We start from the raw sequence: 18,901 nt of genomic DNA on the forward strand, positions 1-18,901 counted from the left end.
GGAAACTAAATCTGAGAGGTTTTAAGGGCAACTGCAGAATAACAGAGCAGTGTGAGTGGTTTTCTAAATGAAAATTAGTGACCCAGGTGGAAGGAAGGGAGGAAGGGAGGAAGGGAGGAAGGGAGGAAGGGAGGGAGGGAGGGAGGGAGGAAGGAAGGAAGGAAGGAAGGAAGGAAGGAAAAAAGTGGGACTCAGAAGGAAGGAAGGAAGGAAGGAAGGAAGGAAGGAAGGAAGGAAGGAAGGAAGGAAGGAAACCCCCAGGTGATGATGCACGACTCCTGGTACACAAGAAAAGATGAGCCAAGGGTGGGCTGGAGCTCGTGGTGGAAATTGTGTCATCCCAGAGCTGTGACGAGGGGTGGAAAAAGGAGGAGGGGTCTCCAATGGAAAAAGCCCTGAGATGGGTTCTACAGACTCAAAAATAACTGGTTCATCTGGAGAATGAATCCAAACTCACAGAGAGCAGGTTTAGATTGGATATTAGGAAACAATTCTTCCCTGTGAGGGTGGCGGGACGCTGCCCCATCCCTGGAAGTGTCCAAAGCCTGAGTAACCTGATGTAGGGGGACATTCCCTGCCCATGGCAGTGGGGTTGGGAGCAGATGATCTGTAAGGACCCACACCACAGAAGGAAAAGAAAAAGGAAAAGGAAAAGGGAGAAAGGAAAGAGAGAAAGAAAAAAGGAAACGAGTGGCATATGTGCTGTCCTCCTGTCCCGCGGGCCAGCTGGGTGCTCTCTGCAGATAGTTTAAAGTTGTTTAACCGGGGCGGTGCAGCGCTCACAGGCGGCCGCTCCCCTTCCCGCTGTCTTCCCGGTGCTGGCAGGGGGAGGCTGGGAGAGGGACGAGGAGGAGGAGGAAGAGGAAGAATGAAGCTGACCCGGCACTGTGAGTAGGATGCGCCCCGGAGCCGGGCGGGATGAGACCCCCATGGCCAAGGGGAAGGGGCGGGAGGGTTGATGCTGGCTCAAAACCCGCTCTTAGTTTGGAATAATTCCTGCTCGAGTCTTAAATATATTCTCTTTTTTTAGTTTTTTTGCTCTGTTCAAGCCCAGCTGCGTGCAGATGGGTGTGTGTATTAGCGAGGTGTGGCTGCGTGGGGGTTTGGAATCAGCTGAACACAGAATAACCCAAAACCGGGCTCACATTTAGTGATTTAGTTGCTGCCAAGAGGCACCTAAGGGACGAGGGAAATTGGGAGCTGCTGAAAGGTGGGACCGCTGACACAGGACCCGAGGGAAGGGCAGGAAGCTCTCTCAGGGGAGTGAGGTATTAGGATAGGGGGATATTAGGAAAGGAGATATTAGGATATTAGGGATGGGTTTTTCACCCAGAGGGTGGTCAGGCACTGGAACAGCTCCCTAGGGAAGTGGAGAGCACTGAACTTGACAGAGCTCAAGAAGGGTTTGGACAATGCTCTCAGGCACAGGGTGGGATTGTTGGGGTGTTCTGTCCTGGATAATCCTTGTGGGTCCCTTTAAACTCGGGATTTCCGTGATTCTGTCATCTTTTCCTTATGCTCTGCTGTTTTACATGTCCTGCCGCGCCTCCACCCTGACTGTCCTTCCTCCTGGCTTCTCTCTGCCACCTCCTCTGCCTGGCACTGTGAGTATTGTGATTGTCTCTGCCTCATGACAGTGTCACAGCTGGAGCTCTCAGGGAGCTCCTCCTTGGCAGAAATGGAGCGAGGGAGACACAGAAACACCTCTGCAGCTCAGCATCCCCACACTGCTCCTTGGTGCTGAGCAACCACAGCCTCCAATATCAGCAAAAGCAGAGGCTGACTTTCCAACATGTAGGCTGGACTTTGTGCTTTATTACTTTTAAGTGCTTAATCACAATTTTAAGCTCTCTTGATTATCTTAACTTTGTCTGAGCTTATGGCTTCGCTGTTAACTGTGTAGACGTTTGCACATGCCTGTGGAGAAATCCAAAAATGAATGTATATGTGCAGGATAAATAACCTCAGTAAACCTAAGAGAGCCAGCTGGACCCAGCAGTTCAGGTCAGGGAGGTCTCTTGATGCCTTCTGAGTCCCAGAAAGCAAAATCAAAAGTTGGTTGACAGTGAAAATGAGTTTTGAGAACCAGGTACAAACTGTGCAGGAGAGTTAGGAAATATATTCCTAGAGCCTTAAAAGGCATATTTCAAAAACTGTTTAAGAAGCTTGTGTTTTAAATAAAATACAGAATGTATTATAGGTTCACAGAACTATTTAGGTTGGGAAAAACCTCCAAGATCATCAAGTCCAACCTTTGACTGATCACCACCCTGTGAACTAGAGAGCAGCACTGAGTGCCACATCCAGATGTTTCTTTCACTCACTCCTCCAGGGATGGGCTCTCCAAAGCTCCCTGGGCAGCCCCTGCCAAGGCCTGAGCACCCTTTCCATGGGCAAATTCCTGCTGCTGGCCCAGCTGAGCCTGCCCTGGCCCAGCCTGAGGCCGTTCCCTCTGCTCCTGTCCCTGTTCCCTGGAGCAGAGCCCGACCCCCCCGGCTGTCCCCTCCTGGCAGGGACTTGTGCAGAGCCACAAGGGCCCCCTGAGCCTCCTTTGCTCCAGGCTCAGCCCCTTCCCAGCTCCCTCAGTCCCTGCTGGGGCTCCAGCCCCTTCCCAGCTCTGTTCTGGACACCCCAGCCCCTCAATGCCTTCCTTGTAGTGAGGAGCCCAGAACTGGACACAGGATTTGAGGTGTGGCCTCACCAGTGCCCAGTAGAGGTGGGTCCTGCTCCTGTGGCCACGTTATTCCTGATCCAAGCCTCAATCCATCCATCCATCCATCCATCCTGTCCAGATCCCTCCCTCTGCAGAGCCTTCCTGCCCTCCAACAGATCAACACTCCCACCCAACCTGTCTGCAAACTGAGTGTGCCCTCGATCCCCTCACCCAGATCGTCAATAAAGACATTGAACCTGACCAGCCCCAAAATTAATCCTGGGGGACACCACTCAGAACTGGGTGTGGCACCATTCCCCAAAACCCTCTGAGCAGACAACTCTTAACCCAGGGAAGATGCCCCTGTCCAGGCCTGGGCTGCAGCTTTTCCAGGAGATGCGTGGGAGATGGTGTCCAAGGTTTTGCTGAAGTCCAGGCACACAACATCCACAGCCTTCCCCACATCCCCCAGGGAGGTCACCCTGTCATAAAAGTAGATCAGGTTGGTCAGGCAGGACCTGCCTTTCCAAAATCCTTGCTGATCCCTTGGTTATCATGTTTGTGCCACGTGATCACGCTCAGGATGATCTGTTCCATGATTTTCCCAGCCACCAGGGAATAACAGCAGGCATAACAGCAGTTAGACATTGTACTTTCTCTTCTATTTAGATAAAATGCTGCACTGTTGAGTCTGTTTTGCAACAGAATTGCATCCATGGTAATGATGAAAAATAGTGCAAATACATTGTAAAGGTAAACTTGCCAAGCTAACTGTGGAATGAGCAAAACAAAACCTGACTGGTGCTCTCACGAATCTTTGCAATGAACCACGCCCCATCCTCTCCCCAAAAACAATCACTGAAATCTCTCAATAAAATTGTCATTTTCACTTCATTCTTCCAGGGTTTTGTTTTTGAAACTTGTGCCTTGGCCTCTATGAATTAAATATATTTTGTGTATACATCTGGTAGGGTTTGTTTGGTTTTTTTTAATATTGAAAAAGAACTAAGGTTGGTGTCATTCTGCTTGGTTCCAGCAGCTTCCTGATTTGTGCATATGGACTTTGTCAGTGTTTATGTTCACATCACTGCACAAATGAAGTGTCAGAGTAATTTCAGTATTATTTCAGTGTGGGTTTGCACCACTACTTGTGGTGGAGTGAGAGATTTCTCATGGGTAATACTTAGGGAAATTTATAATATCTGAAGATCCATTACATAACTTTCTCAGTTTTAATCCTTTGATGAAAACACAACAAGTTTTCACCATATTTTCCCTGCACTCACACAAGTGTTTCTGCAATTTTCATTGGACTTTTATTTTTAAAGCTGGGAGAACGCAGGAATAACCACATGGAGAAATACAAACAGGGAGTAGCTAGAGAGGAAAAATTCAGTATTTATGGTGGATTATCAACAGAACCTGTGTGAATAAAGTCTGCTCTTATGCAAAATAAAAATCAAAGTTCCTTCTGGCACGAATAACCAGAAAAACAGAATTTTTCAGAATTTGGATGCAGACCAATTGGGCAGAATTCACAGGAGTGGCAGAACTCGCAAAACAGGATTTGAGTGAAAAATTTGGCCTTCTTGGCCTTATCCTAGAGAAAGGGTAGGGCAGAAATCTTAATGTTTATAAAAGGCAGTTCAAAGAAGGAAAAGACAGAACCATCTCATGAGTTTAAACTGTTATAAGGAAGATTCAGACTGGATAATACAAGATATTTTCTACAGAGCTGGCAAAATAAACATACCACATATTTTTGGACATTGGTCCTGTTGAACTCAGTTTTCAGGACTATAAAATGAATAATTTTCTTTTTTTTTTCACTTTAACAGACCCTTGCTTTCAAGGATGGTTATTTGCAGATCAGGAAGTGATTCATGCCTCTAAAACAACCTGTTCCACTACTGCAGTGTGGTATTTCCTTGTTTAGCATCAGAAATTAGGTGGTGCATTTTATCAGGAAAGCCATCAGCATTTCTGGTGTTGAGGAAAAGCAGATATTCAACATGAGGAGGAAGCCTTTCACAACAAGGGGGGCAAAACACTGGCACAGGCTATCCAGGGAGATGGTGGCTGCCTCATCCCTGGAAATACCCAAAGTCAGGCTGGACAGGGCCCTCAGCAGCCTGATGCAGTTGAAGATTTCCCTACTCATTGGAGGGAGGTCAAAATAGATTAATTAATTAGATTGAGGGTCCTTTCCAACCTAGATTATTCTGTGATTCTGTAAATGCAGTGAGAGCTCGTTGTGTGAAAGGAATTGTTAAGGCCATGCTGATTTTGCCCAGAGTGTTAAAAATATGGGTGCAGGGAATTCCCTGCTTGGTCAGCATTTAAAACCATTCCTGGATGTTTGCACGTATCAAAAAAATAAATACTAATGGCAAAACACCTCTGTGGTACCTGCTACTCACTTTTCAGTCAGAATCCTGCTAGGATTGAGTTAAACTTTGTGTTTCTTTGAGGTATTATGGATGTGGATTGAAGAGAGTGATTGGGGGAATTTTCTGCTTGAAGTTTTAGAAAGAAAAGGGGTTGTTCTTGGAGATAGGAATGCACCAAATACTCTCTTGCCACATCTCTGGAGGCTGTGGTTAGCACAGTGAATCAGACAAAAAACAGCCAGTTTGGGTAGCAGTGCCAGAAAAAATGACAAGATTTTTTGTGTTGCTATGAAAACATTTTTATGTTTTTGTTCAGTGGGTTTTTTTCCTCTTTATTTTCCCCTTCACAGTTGTTCTGAGATTATTGGGATTCCTGTTGACATCCGTGGCTGCTTGGTATTTGGGATACTTTGTTGCTGCTCATGTACCCCAAAATACAGTATCTATTGCTGCACTTCAAGAGATTGGAAAGAAACCAGTGTTGAGGGGTATGTAGTTGTATTTATTTCCTTTTTTTTCTTTCTTATACTGTATCTGATATTGTGTATTTATGTGCTAAATAACAAATGGCTTGTTAGCTAAGAAATTATTTTGGTATGTGCTATTATAAGAATGAAGTTGACTGTAAAGTTAATTACAACAAAGCTAAACCTTTTCTTAGACACTGTATTTGAAGAAACACAATGTCAGCCTGTTTTTGCAAGTGTACAAAGGCAATTATTTGAACACTGATGTAAGAACACATTTGTTTGCAGACAAAAGAGTGCAAAGCTGCAGCTTTGTTTCCATTACAGGTATTTTATATTTATGATAAACAGCTGAACCACTAACTAAACTTTGTGAGTAAATTCTCATTATTTTTTAGCTCTACTCTGACCAGGTGGTTTAATGTGTATATTTTTGTCATTCTATGACTAAGTTATTGTATAAAAAAAGGGCTTAAAATAAGAATCATAACTATTTACTTCAAGCTGTTGGTAGGAAACCTTTATCCTGATAGCCCTCGTTTCCTGTTATGTGGAATAAAGATTATAATTACCTTATTTTCAATTATACCTCTTTGGAAATCAGTGATAACTTCCAGCCCAAACCAACCTGTGATGAAGTTGCCATGATCCCAGAGAGCTGCCAGGGTTCTGTGTTCAGATGTCTGAGTTCAGCACGTTGACTTTAGGGGATTCATCCCATGTAGAAATTGTTCGTGCAGCACCCAATAAAACATTTTTTCATCTTTGCTCTTGCAGCCCCAGCCCCCAAAAGGCAGAAGTGTGACCTCTGGTCCTCCTGCCCACCTGGGAACTTCGTCTATCGCATCCTCAGTGGCGGTGGCAAACAGAGGAGGCCTAAAATTTGTTTTGAGGATGAGGAGTGAGTACCACTCTGACTTTACACCTAAGCAAGTGTTTTGTAAACGTGTTTGGGTTTGGCTCAGTGGCAGCAACTGAGCTCCTACCAGGGGCTCCTATTCTGATGGAAAACTTCAGAATTTATCTGATAGTATTTAACTCTTCTTCCTCTGTCTTTTTTTTTTTTTAACCTAATCTCCAGTGATTTTCTTTCTTCTTCTATATAAGCTGCTGATGACTGTTCATTTTCAGCAGGATTTTTAATTTTCATGGCGCAGGACAGCAGATTTACAGAATGCTGACTGCTCAGCACCTTCTGAAAGTCAGGTTCTTTCATGGCTTTTCAAACTGGACAGGTGAAATAACTTCAAAACCTTGCAGTGACCTTTCCTGGAGACATAACCCACAGAGAGTGCAGTCACAAAACCACCTCATCTTGTTTGTTTTGGGGTTTTTTTCCTCCTTAGTCTTTCTGGCTGCAAATGTATGAAATATTTTCTTGATCTGGCTCATTTTGAAAGAGTCTTTGTTGAAGGAAAGTGACTGATACACTGTGCAAGATTTTTAAGCTTGTTTACAATAGAGTTTTGAATTAAATAACTGAAGAAAACATAAGTATCAGAAAATTACTTAGCACTGGTAAACATAACTTTGCAACAGAGCTGCTGGACAGGTGTCATTTACTGATTGTATTTATTTCAATTCCAGCTTTATAAATGAAGGGAATTATGAAGCTGGAAGTGGTATAAACATTGCCATTGTGAATTGTAAGTAAGAGAAAAAAACGTTAGACACATACTTTTGTACTGCAATAAATTACCAGTGTTCTTGGGGGGCTTGGATATTTTGTTTTGTGGGGTTTTTTTGCCAGCTAGTATGGAAGGAAAAGGAAAATATTGCAAACTTGATTCATGTTAATGCAAGAAAAACAAATCTGTGTGATAAAAACAGTCTTCTGGGTAAACAAAAGAAACATGTTCATAATCAATACAGGAAAATAGAATAGAAAATGTGCACATAGATGTGGTGTATTTTATTAGACAAAAGACTTGTAGCACAGCAAGAATATCTGTGATCTCCAGCAGTAGGACTCAGCTTTCAGCTTCACTCCTTGATAAAATATATCTGCTGCTCCACTGATAAGGGGGAAGCAGGAACTCAGAGTTGCAGTTCTGCCTTAAGGTGTAGCCACGGTACAAATTCCTTTTCCAGACTTGTCCAGGATACAGAAAGACAAATTCAAATTTTAATTAATATTAAACTGCCATTTGCTTATAGTAAAAGCCACTGGAAGCAGCAGGTGTGCTTTATTGTAGCTTTGGAGGCACCTATATCCTAAATTTTTATTTAGATGAATGGGAATGGAGATGAAGGGCAGTGTATCCAACAATGTGTCCAGGGAAAAATGAGTGCCTAAATCTTGTGGGGGAGGAGAGAAAAAGGGAGTTCACAAGCGCAATCAAGCTGGCTTTGATCACAAAACACTTATATTTGAAATTTTTTTGTTTCACTATTGCTAAGCAAGATCTTGACTTTGTCTAAACTTGTATGATTTGCTGAGGATTATAGAATCCTCATTCTCCACTGACAAGAATCTGTTCCAAATTTTTCCCCAGTTAACTACTGGGTTTTTTTTCCAACAATCATAAAATCTTTACTGGGTATAAAATATAAAAATGAGTCTAAAATGAGAGTAAGAGGAGAAATATTCATCTTGAATGCACAAGCAAGATGGTGGCAAATAGGAGCAGGTAAATCTGTCCATTATCCTGCACCAGTCTATAGCAAAACATATTTTTTTACATGTCCACTAATTAGATCAGGCAAGATAATGACTGTTCTCAATAAGTGTCTTATGGATGAAAGGTTGAACATCTCAAACACTGCACAGAATAGGATTAAGCTCATTCTAATAGTCTTAGGTTTAACCAATTTTCCCATCTCTAGCTGTGACCTAGTATAGTATATTTAGGTATAAAAACATGGAAGCACACACCAAAAATGTATTTTTATTTAAAATAAGAAGTGATAAAAATTTTTAGTCCCATTTGATGATTCAGAGACTACATGAAACAAAATATTCTCCCCAAATCTTAAAGCTGTTATTTCATGTTTCTTCCAATTTAAGAACTGAAACAAAAGAAGCCAAATAATACTCAAAATTGAGAAGCCTAGCTTTAGCTGAAAATTCTGTGTTTGCCTATTGAATAAAATAATATTTGCTCATATTTCGATTTTTTTTTTTTAAATTACAGATGAAACAGGAAAACTCATGTCAATAAATTTTTTTGAAATGTGGAAAGAAGGTAAGGAAAAGAGTGCAATGGAGCTTTTGTTAGTGTTTCTGCATTAAGTGAAGATTCAAGTAATTATCCTCCTCTTTCCTGTTTGACTTTGTATTCTCAACAGGGATCAGCTAGAAACAAACAGCTGCTGTCTTCATAAAATATGTTCTGGCCAGATATAATGACAAATTTTGCCTGAAAAACCTGAATTTCTCCCACTGGTTGAGACAGTTAATAATCTCTTTTGTTAAATTATCTTGTTCATTTCCCTTTTTTTGTTTTGTCTTTTTCTTTGGTCTCCATCATTTCAGTCTGGTAGGAATGGCACTTAACCAGATATGACATCCAGATACTTCACTCAGGAAAATTCCTTTTCCTGACACATCTTGTTCTATTTTAGATATAAAATCATCACAGGAAATTTGCTTATCTGTCTCTTAACATCCTTCCACATGGCTGGAAAGATTATCTCCTTTAAGAACAGCTTTTAACACATTTTCTAAGTTTTGAATGGCGAGTTCCCTTACTTATTAGTGAGGAGAACCAGAATGCTTCGAGGCACTGGGAGGTGATTCCCTGACTCCTTAAAAATGCTCATGACCGTGGGTGCATGAGCAGGAACGTGATGTGTGTCCAGGAATAACCAGCTGTGCGATTGACTCCACAGACCACTCAGGGGAGATGATGGATTTCATCAGGAAAGCACCAGAAGGGACCCTCCTTCTGATGGCCACTCACGATGATGGCAGCACCAGGTAGGAAGTTATGGAGCCTGAGGGGCAGAGAGGTGAAAACCTGGAAAATTACGGTGGGGAATTGGTGTAAAGGAATGGTTAATTCCACTCTACACTCAACTTTCTTGGCTAAAAGTTTGAATTCCATGTCTTTTCCATCACTGCACATATCTGTGTGTTGGTGCTCCCTAGCATGGGTAGATATTATATTGTTTAAAAGCACTCCAAAGGGCACTGCTGTTACATCTGAGTCACCTTCTTTACTCTGAAATGTTATTTATCCACACCTCCAATTATGATGTCTCTGGTTTGCATTCCTTCTACCACCATAATCTGATTTTTCAGGTGCTTTTGAATCTTTGGGGGGTTTTAGCTGAGTTCATGATATGGTAATTATCCAGGAAAAATATTTAATCCATGTTTGACACTCTTGTCCTTATTTAGGAAGGACTGGAGCACCAAACAGTATTTATTATACCTTTTTCTTTCTGCTATGCTGTTACAAAAAGGTTGTATTAACATCAGGAACTTACTGAGAAGGAAAAAAATTTATAAATTCAATTCTTTCTGTGAATTCAATGTCATGTTGCTACCACAGCTCACAGGACTATTTAAATCTTTGCTTCTGCAGGCTTAATGCTGAATGTAAAGCATGAATCAGCCATGATCTTTTTCATCATTTTTCACATCCTGAATTTTTAACACTCCTTTTTTCACTACGTTTTCCTAGGTTGAAAGACAACGCCAAAAAATTAGTAGAAGAACTGGGAAGCAAAGAAATAAAGAATATTAAGTTCAGATCAAGTTGGGTTTTTATAGCTGCCAAAGGCTTCAAGCTGCCAGATAATATCCAAAAAGAAAAGGTCAGATTGGTTTCATTTTCACTTTATATTTGTCTGTATATCAAAACAAAAAACTTTGGGAATAACTTGCCCACAGGTTGCAGGAGGACTAAAGACACTGTTTTTCACAGAGATTTCTGTTTGCATCTGTGCCCTTGCTGTGTTGAGTTTGTGTAAGCTCAGTTGTGCTCCTCACGTGACTGGGGCCGATAGAAATAACAAAACCCAAAACAGAGTTCAGGTCCCTTGATGATACTGATTCCTTCCACAACTTCCACAGTGGGGCTCTTTTTCCCAGAATATGACTGGATCACAGAATGGTCAGGCTGGAAGGGACCGCAGTGGTCACTGGTGCCACCTCCCTGTTCCAGCAGGGCCATCCCAGAGCACAGGGCACAGGGCTGTGTCCAGATGGCTCTGGAATGTCCCCAGGGAGGAGCCCCCAGAGCCCCTCTGGGCTCTGCTCAGGGCTGGGCACTGCCCAGGGCAGAAGTTGTGCCTCCTGTGAGGGGAATTGCTGGGCTCAGGCCCTGCCCGTGGCTCTGGGGCCATTGCTGGGCCTGGAGCAGAGCCTGGGCCTGCTCTGACCTCTGCACATAGGGACAGACAGGGACAAACACAGGGACAGGCAGGGACAGACATAGGGACAGACACAGGGACAGACACAGGGACACCAGGGCCAGGCAGGGCTGGTTCCCCTCTCACTGGGGCTCCTCTCCAGGCTGAGCAGCCCCAGCTCCCTCAGCCTTTCCTGGGCACGGAGCTGCTCCAGGCCCTTGCTCAGCTCCAGGAGCTCCTGGCCCTGCTGTGCTGAGGAGCCAGAGCTGGACACAGCACCCAGAGGGGTTCCCAGGGCTGGGCACAGGGGCAGGATCACCCCTGACCTGCTGGCAATGCCCATCCCGATGCCCCCCAGGACACCACTGGCCTCTCTGGTCTCTGCTGGGCAGGGACAGCTCATTGTCCACCAGGCCCCCCAGGTCCTTCTCCACAGAGCTTTTTCACAGCAGGTCATCTCCAACTTGCGCTGGAGCAGAATATTTTTGCAATACTCTTCACATTTCAGAGCTTCTGCTGGACAAAGATAATCAGTTTAGTGTATATCATGATAGCCATCTGTGAAATAAATAAAGCACTCTGTGTAAGAGAGAAACTGGCAGAGTCTTCACCCATTATGTTAAGGAAGATGTGCAACATTCTCCTCAGCTTCCCACTCCTCCTTCATTATCCCCTCCTCTTGTATAAAGTTTGATAAACTGGTATATAAATAGAAAAAACTAAATACTTATATTTTTTTAATTTATTTTATTGCTACAGATAAACCACTCTGACCAGACGAAGAACAGATACAAAGGCTGGCCAGCTGAAATCCAAATAGAGGGCTGTATCCCAAGAAACCTGATCTGAACAAATGCACACCTCATTAATAAAGACAATTCTATATTTTTATACCTATGACTCTAATTGCCTCCAGAACTCAATAAGCATATGAACACCAATTGTACAACAAGTCAAATGCACCATTTTTAAACTATTGTTGCTCTCTGTCATTTTATTCTAATCTGAAAACAAGCAGGTAGTTTGATAAAAAGTGAAAATAAAATAGTTTGGTTTGGAAATGCAATATTCAGGAGCTCCGTCATTAAATTGAAAGTGAGTATAGATTGTCATTAATACTTTTAATGCTTTAATGCTTTTAATACTTTTAATGCTTTAATACTTTTAATACTTTTAATGCTTTTAATACTTTAATACAAGCTGCAAATCTACATAGTTTGATTTAATTATTTTTTCTTCCTTTAAGTTCAACTTACATAAAAAAATATAGGGACTTCATGCAAGGGTAAGTGTTGTTCATGTTAACTATAGAATCAAGCACATGATTGAAAGGAAGCTGTAGAAACATTTGTTCAATTTCCCTTTTTTTAAAGCACAGCATGTGTCAGGACTGGTCTTAAGTGGTGTTTGTCCCCCTGTGGCTCAGACATCTCCCATATGGTTGATTTCATAACTTAAGTTGCTTCCTGCAGCATTCCACTGTTATTCTAATTATTCCCCAACCATATGGAATTAACTCAAAAGGACCAAGCCAATTACATGGAGAATAACTGATCACTATTCTTTTTATTCCATGATGTGTCTGATGATTGTCCTCATCTACTCTCTCCTCCCTTGACTGAACCCACCTGTTTTCATCTTTCCTTACATTTTTTCCTCAAATTAAAACATTAGTCCTGTAGTTCCTGCTTGAAGCCCCCTTTGAAACTTCAAATGAAGCTTGAAACCTTCAAATCTCCAGCCGTGGCTGCCACTTGTAGTCACTGCTGTGCTCCCAGCAGCTTTCTGGTGCTGTGCCTCTCACCAGTCCCTAAAGTTTCCTGCTACTGGTTTGCAAACTGCTCCATAGCCCAGGGACACTGCCAAAAAAACATTTAAATTAGTCTGACTCAATCTGACTTTGGCAGACTCAGTGGTTGCTCCTTAGCACTTTGCTGCTGATGAGTTGGATACAGAGTACTTCAATAGCTGTTTCAATGTTTTTCCACATTAAGTCATTCTTCTTAATAATAATAATAATTTTTTGGGGTGGTTCTTGTGTTACTGGCAGGACATTTATTCCCTTGCATCGTAATCACCCTTTGCTACATGCCTGAATTATAAAAATAACATAATTGCAGTGCTAATGGCTGGCAGTCCTCAAGAGTGCCAAGCTCTGACACAGCCTTCAAGCTCTGTGCAGTGTGACAGCCACTGCCTCCTGCTCCAGGCCACAATTAATCTCACATCAATTGCAATTAAATTTTACTTTATTTTCTGTTCAGCAGTTACCATGAAGTACAACATTCTCACGCTTTACATTTGCTCTGTTCTTCACACTCTGTGCAAGTGTTTCACTCTTTGCAACAGTAAAAGCTGCACCTCTGTCATCTGAATCAAAGATCAAATCACCCTGAGAACCTTTCACAGCACAAATTCCTGCAAAATGGTCTTTAACTCCATGGTGTTTCCACTTTTACAGAGATGATTGAGTCACCTGGACTAGACTGAAGTGTGTTGATAATCTGCAGTGCTCAATAGCCGTCATCAGCTTTGTTTTCATTTGTTCATGACACAGTATTTAAATATGGCAAGAGGACTCTCAAGTACTTTGACAACCCTCTGATCTGAAGAAATCTTGGAAAAGTGATCACTTGCCACTTTTTCGATCACTATTCAGATTAGAAGCAATCTTGCAGAGTTGGTTTGAAATTGGGATTTTGACTTTGCACCCTTAATTGGAACACTTTTAAAGGAACTGCCTCCTAGGAAGAAGTGAAAAGCTTTTTCATGGTACCCTAAGTCTGAAAAATTAATCTGGGGGGAAAACAACAGCTGTAGTGGTGGAAGTTGATGTTCTCCATGCCAGATGGTGTTGCGAACCACAAGGAGCAGGTAGGAAGTGCTTTCCTGCATTCTTCTGAGCTGGGAAAGTGCTGGGAAATACCTCTGGGTGCTTATTACACTCATGGGGCCACCACCATGCAGTAAGGTAAAAGCCTAGACAGCAATCCATCTTTTTCTAACCCCAGTAGGCTGATCCCATGGGAAGCCATGAGCTTTAGGCTGTGACATTACTCAGGGTTTGTGGATTTAGAAGTGGCATGGCACAGCAGGTGGTAGCAGTGGTTTTCCACATCCTCTGCATTTCTAGAAGTAGCCAACCTTCCAGTGCTTACCTCTCCTGGGCAGACACTGGAAGCCACAGGCAAGGCTGGAGGTCACCTTGGGTGGACACCAGTAGCTTTGCCCCTGTCATGCCAGATCTTCCTTTCCTACATTTTGCCAGGGACAGGCTCCCATTTCAAATATCCCCAGCAGAGTATTCCACACATAGAGGTCCCTTGTACCCCCATGCAGAAACACATTTTAGATGCTCCCATTTTTATCTCCTATATTAACATGACAACCAGTCCCATAAAGAATAAAGTACCTCAACAAAGTTCTTTTTTCACTTCTCCATTTAAGAGCATGAGAAGTATTTCAGGGTCCTGACATGTGTCTTAAAAATCCCTGAATCCCTGGCAGTCCAGTTTGATGGCAGCCATTGAAAATATTGATCAAATAATAAGTAACATTTTCAGTTTCTCAGTGGCAACTGTTTCTTCATGTTCTGTGTTATCTAACTCAAAGTGGGAAGTTTCCACTATACTTAAAAGAAAAATAGAAGATGGGAAAAGAAAGAGAAAGATGCTCTTTTTGAGGCAGGCTGTGCTTGAAGGAAAATTCTGACCAAGAGCAATCCACCCAGACAAGCAAAGAGAAGCTGATGCTTTTACTTAAACATAATGCCTGGAGGGAAGTAATGTATGACTGTGATTTATGTGATCTCTTCTTAGCTGCAGTGAGATGCTGAACAATGACTAAAATTCGGGGGATTGAGATGGGTGGCTTAATACCATTTGAGTGACAGCAGTTCTTCATTTCTGGGGATTTGATTTCAGTTTTGATTTCAGTTCTTTGTTCTGGTTTTATTCGTGCTGTGTTTTCATTTTGGTTTGGGTTGAGGGGGATTGTTGTTGTTTTTTGGTTGGTTGGTTTGGTTTTGTGTTTTGTTTTTCTTTCCAGGAGAGGTTTTCAGCAGCCCAGGAAATGTAGCTTCTCCTCCAAAACACAGACTTTACACTAGCAGCTTCTTCTTCCAAAGTTTATCCAAAAAACAGACCCTTTGGCCTGTCCCTGTCTCCATTGCAGGTCTCATTAAAAATAAAAAATATTTTTTAATAGCTATGTTTTAGCCAAAAGCAATACACATTTCAACCTTGTACTTCTCAGCTAAATCCTATGTCATAGTGCTTTTTATCTCCTAGGAATTCCTTAGCAGTGTTCTGTGGGAGGATGCTCTTGGTCACACAACCAGGATGATGACCCCAACAAATGATTCTTCAAGGAACTATGGGGACACCTCTAAATCAGCCACCCTTGTCCCTGTGGGAGAATTCATCTTGCCAGGTGTCCACTGGGAACACCACACAGCTGGTCCAAACAGCCCCAGGAGATTCCCCAAACACCTGGATGGCATCTTCTGGGCACAGGGACTCGGGGAGCCAGCTGGCAGAGGTGCCCTCTGGGATTTGGTGCTCGTTCCCAGAGGGGCTCTCGTGGCTGATGTGGGATTGTCTCGGCCACAGCGACCGCGCAGCCGCCGGGTTTCAGATCTCTGCTGCTTTGCCTGCGCCCGTCTGGCTCCCGAGATGGGCCAGGCACAGCTGAGCCTGCCTGGAAAAGCAGCATCTTTTATCAGTGTGGCCATGGCAAAGCTGCTGTCCCAAACGGATCCTTTCACCCCTGTGCAAGAAACCAATCCCCACACAGAGTTCAGCTGTTTCCTTTATTTATACATTCCTTTAGTTTTGCACAGAAGGAGCTGCTGGGTGGCAAATCCACAAAGGCAGCACAGAGACTATCAAAACTTTTCCCTATTTATACATTTTAGTGAACAAAGGCATTCCTGTTCATTGGCTACCAGGCATATGATTCTCTTATTAATTTCTTTTTTTAATTATTTTTATATTTTATGGTATCATATTTAAATATTTAGATTAATATTATATGTAATCTACAATGTCCTATATAATATATTACATCATATATTATCCTTAAATAGTAAAAAATATATTTTTATTTCTAAATATTTATTATTTGTGGGGTGACAGAGACACATTCAGGTGACAAGGTCCCAAAGCCACATGGGCTCCCAGAGCAGACAGCAAAGACTTCTTTGCTGGACATTTTCAAGCACATTCCCAGCCCGAAGCAGAGGCAAGAAGAAGAGGGAAACGTGGAACTGTCAGAATCCTGGAATGCTGGCAGCTGGAAGGACCCTGAGCAGGTGTTAGGAGCCCATGAGGGAGAGAGGCCTCTGCCCAAATGAAGGTGCAAAGGAGACCATATGAGGAGAATATATGGATTTTATTTAACATGGATTTTATTTACCAAGAAAGGGGAGGTAGAGAGATAGAAAGAAATAGGAAAGAGGTCTCAGAAACAGAACATCAGTTGGAACTAGGTGATCTTTAAGGCCCTTCCACTAGCAACCATTAAATCCTGGTCTAGACACAGAAGGCCAAACACTCGCTGTATCAACAGGACTGTTTATTCAGATGAGCTACAAAAATAAATCAGAACAGTAAATCAGTCCTCCCTCACTCTGCTGCAGGAGCTCATGTGTTAAAAGCAAAATCCCCTTTCACAGATGAATGAAAAAACAAATGTTCACCTCCCCTTCACAGGTCATTGCTGTGTGACTCATCACGTGTCTGCCTTTTATCTTCTTAGAGACACACCCGATAATGGCTGCAGTTGTCCAATATTAAAGATCAGGGAATTTGACATTTATTGTGGTACTTGCTTTCTCCTGACATGGAGGATTTCCTGATCAAGCTTTTCATTTCCTTCACTTACAACTCATCGTATATGTGCATGTGCAAGTACGTTACAGTTAGACCTGCTTTAGGAACTGCTTGCTCAGTCTGACAGACAGGATTGGGGACACAGCTACAGCCCCTGCACAAATAAAAAACTGGTGATTATTAGTGATATGGAAAATGTCTGGAGCACAGGGTTTGCCAGAACTCCCTGCATCCCTGTTCACTTCAACTGCAGCACTGGCCTGAGTGAGAGCAGCCCTGTACATAACCAGAAACTGATTTAAAGCAATCTCTCCTTCTTTACTGAGTCCCACTTCTCACAGCTCATATGGATGAACTGTGAGAGCTTTTTTGTGTCATTTCAGGGAATGGGGGCCAGGATCACAGGAAGTTCTTGGTTCCCTGTCACAAACCCCATGTCTATGTAGAGCTCCAGCTGATGGCAGCTGGGAGCCTCCTGCAGAGGGGGGGCCGAGGGATGGTCAGACTTCCATGCTTCAATAACCTTGTTCTGGGAGAGGACTTTGCTAAATACCATGGGGAACTTCAACAAAGTAAATTTCTCAGCTCTCCCCTTCTGGATTATGTAACATTCCCATCAGATAGGACCCCATTCCAGGGGTGTACTCCTCTGATCCCTTGCCTAACAATCCCACAGACAAAAAAAAAGGAGGTTTTATTTTGCTGTTGTTATCTTAAAACTTTCATAGCACTATCCTAAAACTGAGTTACCTAAGGTATAGTTTCCCACTGTTTTTATGGCAGGGCACTTCAGCAGGAATGCAACACATCCCTTATCTATCTGGGCTAGCTCTAAGTCCACTAGGAATGCAGTAAAACTAAGGAAAGGAAGACTTCCTCACTCTGCTCAGCCATCATAAATACTCCTTGTTTATGGATATATCACTACATGCATAATTTTCCAATGATGCTGATACTGATGTCTAATACCCCAGGAATTTCCCACAGAGAAATTTGCATTTGGAGTTTTACAAGGTTTGTTTCAAATAAATGCAATTTAACTAGAAAACATCAGTGAAACATACATGTGATCAGTCAGGGATCACTGTTGTTCCTTGGAAAAAGACTGTTTCTGAAGTTCTTGAACATTTATAAGGCACAACTGGTGCAATTCAGATGTGGCCCTGCAAATTTCATGATGCTGTTCCCATCATGACATGTTTATTCCCAAGATGACATGGCTTGCTTGTGGACTTGGCAGCTCAACCCCAGGTTTCCCATAGCAGAGTCTCAGACATCTGGAGCCTTAAAGCAGTTTATTTCCCTGGCTGGTGCCACAGGTTCCTGCGATTTTTGAGGGCAAAGGGTCAGTGCTGGGTCTTGCCTGGGGCTCCCACCCCACAGAGCTCAACCTGCAGCTCCTGCAGCTGCACCCTGAGCCACCTGCACTGATTGTATTCCTCAGCTCTGTGCTGTGGGGAAAGAATTTTCCTTCTCTCACAGTCCACTGCTTGGTGTCTGCACCTCTCTTCGTGTTTTGCTGCAGTGAAGTGAATGTGTCAGTGAGATCTGATGTAATTCATAGCAAAGAGCAAGCATTAATTAAGTCCATAGTCTATATTCTAGTATGGCATAGGAGGGATAATTCAAATTGTAAGTGCTTAGCAATGATAATTCCAGACCAAGGAATGCTCTGGCGTGGAGGATATGAGGACAGGAAAGGGTTACCCTGGCTGGAGGTGGGGATGCCAGAGCCAGGGCTGCTCCGTGTGAGGGAGTGAGGTTCCCTGGCTGATGAGATAAGAAATGCTGCAGCCTGGGAGCACTCAGAGGCCACCTTTGGGCAGCAGAGCTGTGTCGTTTGTCCCAGCTGGATGGTGACAGGGAGGGCGACAGATCCCTGCTTTGAGCTACCAGTGATGGCACAGCACAAACAAAAGAGCAGCACCACGGGTCCTGGGGTAACTATTTGATGGTAAAAATTCCCCTCTTCAGCGTCCCAGGACCTCGAACTGAGGGCAAACAGTGACTTATATACTGTTTGCCAGGTCTCAGGGGAGGATACAGTCTTTAACAAATCAGGAGAACTGGGAGAAAAAAACAAGGTGGGGAATACAATGTATAAACCAAAACAGAATTTCAAGGGAGAACAGTTTCAGTGAACTAATAGATTTTGGAGAAGTAAAAAACTGACAGGGAAGTTTCTCGAGAGAAGGCAGGTTTGGGGAGAAACTGGCATTTAATGAAGGGAGGAGTAAGGAAAGTTCTGGGAAAAGGACAGAA

At 43.0% G+C, this 18,901-nt stretch overlaps 1 protein-coding gene across 1 annotated transcript; it reads left to right on the top strand.

Moving 5' to 3' along the window:
* The first annotated feature begins 784 nt into the window (after positions 1 to 784).
* FAM3B (FAM3 metabolism regulating signaling molecule B) lies at positions 785 to 11,844 on the top strand. The gene is made up of 8 exons (XM_041399902.1): positions 785 to 887; positions 5,394 to 5,531; positions 6,288 to 6,411; positions 7,098 to 7,156; positions 8,645 to 8,695; positions 9,342 to 9,429; positions 10,139 to 10,271; positions 11,568 to 11,844. Exons 1-8 carry the CDS (start codon positions 869 to 871, stop codon positions 11,655 to 11,657), a joined length of 702 nt encoding a protein of 233 aa, XP_041255836.1. The 5' UTR covers positions 785 to 868; the 3' UTR covers positions 11,658 to 11,844.
* The last annotated feature ends 7,057 nt before the right edge of the window (positions 11,845 to 18,901 follow it).

This window comes from Onychostruthus taczanowskii, unplaced genomic scaffold (assembly GCF_017590055.1).
Source record: "Onychostruthus taczanowskii isolate IOZ18803 unplaced genomic scaffold, ASM1759005v1 scaffold17, whole genome shotgun sequence".
NCBI lineage: Eukaryota > Metazoa > Chordata > Aves > Passeriformes > Passeridae > Onychostruthus > Onychostruthus taczanowskii.